The 9,696-nt window shown below is 48.6% G+C and overlaps 1 protein-coding gene across 7 annotated transcripts in view; it reads left to right on the forward strand.

Annotated features, from left to right (window-relative positions):
• ABL2 (ABL proto-oncogene 2, non-receptor tyrosine kinase) overlaps positions 1-9,444 on the forward strand; it is a 93,201-nt gene extending 83,757 nt beyond the window's left edge. For 4 of the 7 annotated variants that reach the window (XM_019646593.1, XM_019646575.1, XM_019646587.1 and 1 more), the window contains 2 exons: positions 50-283; positions 593-9,444. In XM_019646593.1, the coding sequence (XP_019502138.1) occupies positions 50-283; positions 593-1,737 (1,379 nt within the window). In that variant the 3' untranslated portion in view covers positions 1,738-9,444. Of the gene's footprint in view, positions 1-49 lie in introns of all 7 variants that reach the window. The other 3 variants (XM_019646568.1, XM_019646554.1, XM_019646564.1) reach the window with 1 other exon arrangement.
• Positions 9,445-9,696: the final 252 nt, after the last annotated feature.

The following is a 9,696-nucleotide window of genomic DNA, read 5'->3' on the forward strand; positions in this document are numbered from 1 at the left end:
TGGAGTGACTTCCTGTCTTTCACGTTACTGATTGGCTGTTTCTCATCAGGGTTCATTAGAAGTGCACAGGCCCCCACTGGGTCCCCAGCACTGCCTCGGAAGCAAAGAGACAAGTCACCCAGTAGCCTCTTGGAAGATGCCAAAGAGACCTGCTTCACCAGGGATAGGAAGGGAGGTTTCTTCAGCTCCTTCATGAAGAAGAGAAATGCTCCCACACCCCCCAAACGCAGCAGCTCCTTCCGAGAAATGGAGAATCAGCCCCACAAGAAATATGAACTCACGGGTAACTTCTCGTCCATTGCGCCTCTCCAGCATGCCGAGGGGTTCTCTTTCACTCCTGCCCAGCAAGAGGCGAATCTGGTGCCACCCAAGTGCTATGGGGGGAGCTTTGCACAGAGGAACCTGTGTAATGACGACGGTGGTGGGGGTGGGGGCAGTGGCACTGCTGGCGGGGGGTGGTCTGGCATCACAGGCTTCTTTACACCGCGCTTAATCAAAAAGACACTGGGCCTACGAGCGGGTAAACCCACAGCCAGTGATGACACCTCCAAGCCTTTTCCAAGGTCAAACTCTACATCTTCCATGTCCTCAGGGCTTCCAGAGCAGGATAGGATGGCAATGACCCTTCCCAGGAACTGCCAGAGGTCCAAGCTCCAGCTGGAAAGGACAGTGTCCACCTCTTCTCAGCCAGAGGAGAATGTGGACAGGGCCAATGACACGCTCCCCAAAAAGTCAGAGGAAGGTGCTGCTCCAACCAGGGAGAGACCAAAAGCCAAACTTCTGCCCAGAGGGGCGGCGGCTCTTCCTCTGAGAGCCCCCTCTGGGGATCCAGCCACCACAGAGAAGGACTCTCCAGGGGTGGGGGTGGCTGCCCCCAAGAACAAGGAGAGGAACGGTGGGGCGCGACTTGGCATGGCTGGAGTCCCGGAGGACGGCGAGCAGTCAGGCTGGTCTTCTCCAGCCAAGGCTGCGGCCGTCGCCCCTACCACTCACAACCACAAAGTGCCCGTGCTCATCTCGCCCACTCTGAAGCACACTCCGGCCGACGTGCAGCTCATTGGCACAGACTCTCAGGGGAATAAGTTCAAGCTCTTATCCGAGCATCAGGTCACAGCCTCTGGAGACAAGGACCGACCCCGACGGGTAAAACCAAAGTGTGCCCCACCCCCGCCACCCGTGATGAGACTACTGCAGCATCCGTCCATCTGCTCAGACCCCACGGAGGAACCGGCCGCCGACACACAGGAAGGGGGGAGAAAGGCAGCTCCAGGGGCAGCGCCCACCAGCGGGAAGGCTGGGAGGCCTGTGATGCCGGCGCCTCAAGTGCCTCCGCCCGCGTCTTCCGTCTCGCCGGCCAAAATGGCCAATGGCACAGCAGGTACGAAAGTGGCTCTGAGAAAAACCAGGCAGGCAGCTGAGAAAATCTCAGCAGACAGAATCAGCAAGGAGGCCCTGCTCGAATGTGCTGACCTGCTGTCCAGCGCGATCACGGAGCCGGTGCCCAGCAGCCAGCTGGTGGACACTGGGCACCAACTGCTCGACTACTGCTCAGGCTATGTGGACTGCATCCCTCACACTCGCAACAAATTTGCCTTCCGAGAGGCTGTGAGCAAACTGGAACTCAGCCTGCAGGAGCTGCAGGTGTCTTCAGCAGCTGCCGGCATGCCCGGGGCGAGCCCCGTCCTTCATAACTTACTGTCATGTGTGCAGGAGATTAGTGACGTGGTGCAGAGGTAGCCACTGCCAGCCTCGTGGGCAGGTGCACACGCCTCTGAGGGGAGAGGGGGCGGACTCGTTTTCCTGTGTTCTTGTTTTCAAAAAATGAAAGACTGATACTTGAGTGTGTTTATGTGAAGTACCTCAGATCTCTGAGATCTCACGTTTACAGGTTCATCTCAAAAATAACAAAGCAAAACTCCTAGGAGAGGGAAAGTAGGTGGGGGGAGGGGCAGCCGTGGACAGGATTGGAAGCTGCACGGGAACATCAGGGAACGTGTGTGTCATGCCGTGAAGAACCAAATCCAACCCATCCTCACTTGGATGACACAAGGCATGAGACAGGGCTGCCCTCAGCAGTGCCATGAGGCTGCCCAGACAGCGGGCTGGCTGTGGCCCTCGGGCCATACAGAAGGGGACTGGCTTAGGGCTCCACCTCCCCTAACGAATTTGGTGGAACAGAAGAAGGGAAAGCTGGGAATGTACCAAGAAAAGTTTCGCTCAAGGCTGTTGGAAGCAGCTATTAGCCTGGCTTCCACAGATCACTGCTGCAATGAGAACTGCACGTCCAACTGCCAGAATTAGCAAGCCGGGACACATGGCCCCAGCCGTATGCTCCTGTGCTGTTTCCCACGGGTGTGTTAATTGTTGCAGGAAGTAAAGAATGCTGGGAAGTGTAGTCAGGGAGATTAAAGCCTCCTCCCAAAATCCTAACATCAGTCAGCAGAAGTCACTCCTCCCCGTCCAGCGGGACTGGCTTTCTGCTTGTTGGTCCCTGTCTGTGAACCACAGGCATAGGGGTCTCTTCAGGGGTGCTTCTCTGTCCCTTGTTGGGCAAGTTGTCTTCCTTTATTCCTGGCAACATTTGGGGCATTAACTAACATGGATTTTGAAATTAGTGATCATGGACAGGCTCTCCCAGGGGAATCCTTTTCTGATACAACGCACCCGCGTTAGTGACATATTGGTCAAGGGCATGAGCAGCTGTGTATTTCTTTATCAACTAAAAGAGAAGGGTCTCTTCTTGAAACTCAGTAGCCAGGCCCAGAGGTCTGAGACTGAGGAGCTGCTGGCTTGGTCCTCATGGCTGTTCCTCTGTACCTTTCTCCTCCCTTGTCACCTTAGACCCAATCTGGTAGAAAGTAGGGAGAAGCATTCTCTCTTTCCAGATTTCAAATGAATTGCCCCAAATTATTCTCACATGCTTTTCTCCTCTCTCATTCCCCCCCCCCCGCCCACACACACCATTGTGCTTGTTTGTAAAGATCATATTGGGAATCTTTTCTGATTTATTTTAATATCGTATTGTAAGAATGTATAAGTGAAGGAACACGTCATTTCCAGGGAACGTTAGGCCCTGGAAACCTAATGAGTTTAACCCTCAGATACGTTTTGCCTTTGAAAAATAGGCCCTTTCCTTCCCTACTCATTTAATAACAATGGAAGTGAATTCAGATCACAGGGAACCGAATCTAATTAACCAATATTGATATTCTCGATATCAGGTCTAATTCCAGTTACCACTTCATTCTCTTTTTCAAGCTTTATGACCCCCTTCTCCCAAGGAGAACCCAATACAAAAAAATAAATACATTATTTTTTTCCTTCCAAAGGAATATTAACTTAGAAAGATAGGAATTCAGCATTGATGAACAGAATGAATTTTCTTCTTGTCTCTGCCATCCGTCCAGTCAAGCCACAGCCCCATCTCCTAACCTAGTAAACAAAGGTAACAGTACATGTTCTCATGGGTGTTTTACAGATATGGGCATAGCGACCCCTTGGAAAGCCTCCCTTGAAAGCTCTTTAGTGTAGTGTTACATTGAATGGTTTTTGTTATTTTTGTATCTCTTCTTTGCTCAGTAGCAGATCATGAAATTTAGAACTGCTGAGATTATATTAATGGGGCTAGAATACTAAGGGGGTGTGGGGACTATGTTTTGGACAGAGTTTGGCATTGTTGACCAAGGAGGAAATTTAGTTTTCATCAGAAAGAAAGGAAACACTGTTTCTTATCATGGCTGCTCAAAAGGAAGCCCAGGCCAAGAGAGGGATAAGACACGGGAGACAGTACTGGGCGTTCCTTGCAGGGGTTGGGTGATGGTCTATATGTTACCTGAAGACACAGCACAGGCAACTAGGGGTATGGTTGGAAGGGAAGATAGAGCCTCTCTAACTTGGATTTAAACCAGTAGTCCTCCTCCCATCTCCCCCTTTGCTTTTCCCCTTCATCACATCATACACTTCCATAAACTTGAAATCGTTTTAGCAATTAGCCTTTTCAGGGTGGGGCAGGGAAAGCTAAAACTTTAGAATATTATTGCTGCTTTTTTATGTTTATCCCTGTCGTTGTGGGATGCAAGTTGAGGGATTATAATTGTTTTTCAGGAGACCGCCCCCCCCCACACACCTCCCCACCAAGCAAGGGATCTTTCCTAGAGAGCTCTGAAAACAAGCCTCTGAGGAGGCCTCCTGCGTGTACTTGGGCTCCCTGCTCTTCTCACCGGAGCGCAGCCTGGAGGGTGGGGCTGTGTCTTACTCAGGGCGGCACCTGGCCCGGCCTGCCCATGGTGGGTGCGCAGTCAGGTCAGGCGTGGAATTGCTTTTCCTCAGCACTGTCAATCAGAGCGTTAGCACACCCCACCCCCGTGATGCTTGAACTGTAACTTCAGGAGTGGAGGGCTCAGGGTTCAGGTTAAAGAGGCACTGTCAACTTATTATAAAAGTACAATTTAGGTCTTTCCTCCTTCTACTTGGAAAGAACCAGATTTTATACATAACCTTATGTAAATTTAAAAGTTTGAATTCAAAGCAGAGAAAACTGCTTCTGGAAACTAAAAATGTAGTTTAATTTTATCTTTTATCTAGTGTAAAAGCAAAGCAGAGAGCAGGAGCAAAATTCCTTTTCCAAAATGTTGAAAACTTTCTCAAGTGGGTTTGTACATAGATGCACACCTTTGGGCCACCACAGCATGAATCCGTTCATGTACAGATACTGTGATGTCAGTTTGGATTTCTACCTTACAATGCAGTGTTTGGTGTAGAACACATCTTCATTGTGCTTTACATGAAGTATTTTCTTAAAAGGCTTTGTGTAAAATTAAAATGTGTATATTTTCCTACGGACTTCCATCGTGATGTTCAGAGATGCAGCCTTAAAAAAATTGGCCCTAAGAAAGCCTTTTGGTGTTTTCCCAGATGACTGCTCTACATTGAGGCCATTAAAGTGGAACCTTATGCCTCGCTGCATTTTGGGGTTTAAATTAGAATTTTCTTATCATTCAATTGCAAGTTGGCTAATAAAATAGTGCCCAGTTAATAAATCATGCTGACTCTGCTAAGGCACAGCCCACATTTATTTAAAGCCAGTCCCGAAGGCAAGTCATTCAACCTTCCTGAGCCTTAGTTTCCTCATTGGAAAACAGGGATGATAATAGTAACTACCTCAGGGTTGTTTAAGGATTAAATGATAATATATGTAAGATGCTTAGCTGGAGTGCCTGGCATATAACGAGCACTCCATAAACACTAACTTCTATTATTAAGAAATAGTCCAGTGAGTCTTAGCCAGGGATGTGCAACCAAATCCCCTGCGGTTTAAAAAAAAAAAATCTGATGCATTGGTCGGAATTCCCAATGGGGTGTGGTGTCAGCCTGTGTGTTTTCCACAAATTCCTCCAGGCGTGTCCGACCCCAGCACTGTCTGTACACTTTTCTTTACAGCTTAACGGAACTGGAAGAGAGGATGGTTAAGTTACCTGCCTGTTATCAGAGCAGTTCATTAGTGGCGGGCGGAGCCAAGGCTGGGGTGTGGGGTCTGTGCCGTCCGCGCAGCCTTGTGAGACACTGCCGAAAAGTGGCTCAGATGGACAATCAGTGTGCACAGTCGGCACTAAGCACACGTTCCTGGCACCTGACCTTCAGGGGCTTGAATGTTGAGGAATGGCGCACTAGCACAGCAGGCCTTTTATAGAGTCAGTGATTTCAAAATTTAGAGGGAGTCATTCTTTGGGACAGACCTAGCAGCACAGCAGTCTGCACTTTGTAATAAATACCGAGTTAAGTTTTAAAAACCTAGTCCTACATTCCTTTTTCTTAAAACAAAAACAACTTTCTTGTTCCATGTCATTTTAATGAACATGAGACAATGTATATAAAAGCACTTTGAGAAAAGTATCAAATGTGATCGAACTACAAGGTTGTATTATTCATGTCTATTTAGAAGATAAAACAGTTGATTCGATGCTGATTGACTGACAGGCTTTTACCTGTGGGGGACCTGAAAATGCGGATATATAAACAGTCACCTATGTTAATTTGTGACATTTATAAATATGAAACTGCTACATGAGTATGTGCAAGTATAGTCAGTGTTTTACTAAAATTGTAGCTCAGTGCTGAGTAACTTCAGAAAACTAGGGACCAACTTTCTGGTTTAATCATTAAAAAGCAGATGTGGGCACTCACTCCAGCGCAGACAGGCTCTTCCAGGGACCTCAACTCCAGGAGAACGAGGCCCCCTTCGTCCCGAACGTTTGTCCACTCGCTACATGTTCACCATTCAGCATCCTGGATGCGGTGGGAGCACACGCATTACCGGTTGGTGTTGACAGTGTCTTTTTTAACCTATGTCCTGTGTGGATTGTTTTGGTTTTTTTCCCCTTTTTGTGGGGCGGGGGGGTGGGGGGCATGGGCATGTGAGGAGGAGACTGGGTGGCCCTAAAACCAGCGCGATTGGGGAATGACTTTAGGATTTCCTGTCCGTTATAAATGAGTTTGACATTCATCATCTGTGTTTTTTTTTTTCTAAGAAGAATAACTGAACATAACTCACCCATTAGCTTATGAAATAAATACCCAAGAGTAAATTGCATTGGTGGTCACTTTTGAGTTATCACTACACGACATTCTGAGGGCTCCCATTCTGTTTTTGCTACTGATACCAAGGTTACGATCAGGCTGGGCGCCCACAGGGTCCACATTGGGCTGGCGGGGCTGTCTACCATTCTTGAGATGGGGTTTCATCATCTTGCGTTGTTATTCTACTGGATTTTGGGGTCCATCTCTGCCCTACGCGTTTGTTAGGACCGGCCCTCTTTATGTAGGTGGGTGTCTAGACCTAAGTTTCTTCTTGGGTGTTTATGGACTCCAGCTGTCTCTCTCTCTCTCTCTCTCTGTCTTAGCTTCTGTCAAACCAGTAGTTGAGTTTTTTGGTAAATGCCTGCTTCAGTTTGGGATATGTGGCAGCAGGAGAGAAACGAAAGGGCAGCCCAAGGGCACGCCTGTCCCAGGAGACCCCCCAGGGAAACTGCTGCTAGCCATATTCTGCATGAGAGGGAGGCCTTGGGCCAGTTCTAAAACCATCCCACTGTGAACAGGCAGGATTATTTACATCCTGGAGTTTCAGTTTTCCAACTACCAGACTTTTAAAAATCAATGTAAGGCTTGCTCTTTGGGGCAGGCCAGTAGTGCCAGGAGTAACAATTACTGTTACCCGCTGTTCCCGCAGGAACTCCCGCCGTTGCCCGGCCTCCTGTATGACCAGGGGAGCGCGGGTGTGTTTCAGGGCTGTAGAACGGGCTGCTCTCTGCTGCAGCCTGTCGTTTGCGACGTTTACTGCAATGTCCAAAAAGATGCGTTTCTGCTCTGGGTCTACTGCTTTCTGTGCCATGCACCCGAAGTTTATGTTCCATCTTGAGACAGCATGCGTGCAAGATGGCATTTCCTTCATTTCTGACTCCGTGTCCTAGATCCAAAGGACAGGAAAGGAGGGAAGGCTCCACCCTGTGATAATCAGGCATGTCCCCAGGTGAGGTGGCCTGGGCAACTCATCGCTCCTGGAGGCTTGTGCCTTCGAACATGGGCTTCATGAGTTTTGTCAGCTGGGTCGATGTTGCACGGTTCTTGAACGAGAACTGATAGAAATGAACTTCATGGGTGGCAGTGGCTCGGAGCCCCTATTAGTGAGAGCTGGCCCCACTTGAGAAGTCCCCATGCAGGGTGCTGATCTGGCAGACGGCTGCACTTTTCTCCATCTTCTTGGTGAGCTGGGGGAAGGATGTTCTAAATGGACCCTTTCCCCCCCTCCAGGTGCACGTACTTCTTTGCTCCTATGTACAATTATAAGTTTGAAATTGCTTCTCTCGCCTAGAAAGAATGTATCCTTTAACCTCCCCATTGCTGAGGGACCTGAACACAGTAGCAAGGCCCTGTTAACTCCAAGTTGAATGTCCAGGCCCGACGCTGTCCTCAGACCAGCCTGTACACACCCTCTGTTCTGTGAGGTTCTTAGCTCATCATTGTACTGGCCCCAGCAAGTTCCTGGGTTGTACGTGCCACTCCAAGCTACCGCGCTGTGCACATGGGGCTTGCAGTCTTGGAGCATTTTGGTTCATTCTTTTGAACACAGTGGAAGTGAACTGTCAATTGCTAGCAGGCTTTCAGAAAGGAAATAACAGAGCTTGTATGATTGGAACTTGTTTCGATTTGCTTTTGAGCCTCAACTGGGAGTTTTAAATCATGTATTTAAGCACCATAAACCTTAGTTGGAGAATGGGACTTCTGGTTAATAAGATTGTCACGTGTGAGGGTACTTGATTTCAGCAGTTACAGCACAGTAACACAGGTCTGCCAAACAGACGCGTTCCTGATTCAGAAGGCACTGTGGGACGCTGAGGCGCTTCAGGGCCTTCCGTGGTGAGGCCCAGATACCCTTCTGCACAGTTCGGAAATACCGCCCATGTGACGTGAGAGGCAGGAATGCCAAGAGAGATGTTTCTGGTAGATTAGCCCGCCTTCCTCCACTTTGGCGAGCCATTTTCCACTACGCCTGCTGTTCTTGGGACTCCATCATGAGAAATTTCCTGAGATCTTGAGAAATCACCTTGATTAAGCTGATGGTCCTCCAGAGAAATGAGTGTTCAGGAACTAGAAAGGACGCTGAGGTGCTCATCGTGTGTTCTCTAGGGCGCATGTTTGGAAACCCTCGTGTCTCAGATCTGTATGTGGAGGGTACTGTTACGTCCGTGTAACGCCCACACTGTTGTGCTCACTAGGAAAAGGGGGGCGTGAGTGCGAGGCGCTGGGCAGATCTTTCTCTGTGGTGACTAGAAGCTGTGCCCTGCTCGGCGTGTTGGCTCTGAGCAGGCTGACAGCTAGTAGTGCATGCTCAGAACCCCATCTTCTGGGGGGACCCCACTCTTCCTTCTTTGCAATCTGGTTCTGTAACGACGATCAGTGGAGAGACCCCGGTTTTATGTTTGCTCGGCAAAAGTAAGTTTGACCATCAGGTGGCGGTTGACAGAATTTCGTCCTAAAACGTAAGATTCAGATTCTTTAAAACGTGTTAAACGTTTATACCAAAGGTCACGCTCCCCAGGTGTCTGTATGGTGGGTGCACAGAGGGTGAGGTCTGGAGGCCTGGCACTGCGCCGCTAAGGGGACACAGTGACAACATGGGATGTAACTGAAAACACATCAGTCGAGGGTCACCCTAGAGTGTTGTCAGGTATTTGTTCTTAATTGTTATTGTAATATATTTTCAGGTGTTTTGTTTTTCTAATTTAATTCTCTCACCCTGTTGTCTGACTGTGAACTGCTAACAGTGTTAAACTTGATGTAAATAAATGAGGCCCTTGAAAGGGGATTGCTGTCTGCCTGTTGTCTCACAAGGTTTGCCAACTTGTGTTTTATTTTAAATAAAGGTTGCAATATTTTATTGGCAAAGTAGGCTTGTGATTGGAGTGTGTCTCCCATAATTTTCACCAACAGGGAATCAAAGCAGAGTTTGTCTCTCTCTATAAAATAGATATAAGGTAAAGGAGCGGCTTTTAGCAAGCATCCCCCTGGCACGTTCTTTAGAAATGTGCTCCATGGGGGTGAGTCCTCATCCTTTGACAGATGATGTTTTTGGAAATGACCAAAGGCATCATCTGGAGCCCAGCTGGTCCGTAAGGTGAGTAATGTGTGTGTGTCTGTCCG

This window comes from Hipposideros armiger, unplaced genomic scaffold (assembly GCF_001890085.2).
Source record: "Hipposideros armiger isolate ML-2016 unplaced genomic scaffold, ASM189008v1 scaffold_6, whole genome shotgun sequence".
Taxonomy (NCBI): Eukaryota; Metazoa; Chordata; class Mammalia; order Chiroptera; family Hipposideridae; genus Hipposideros; species Hipposideros armiger.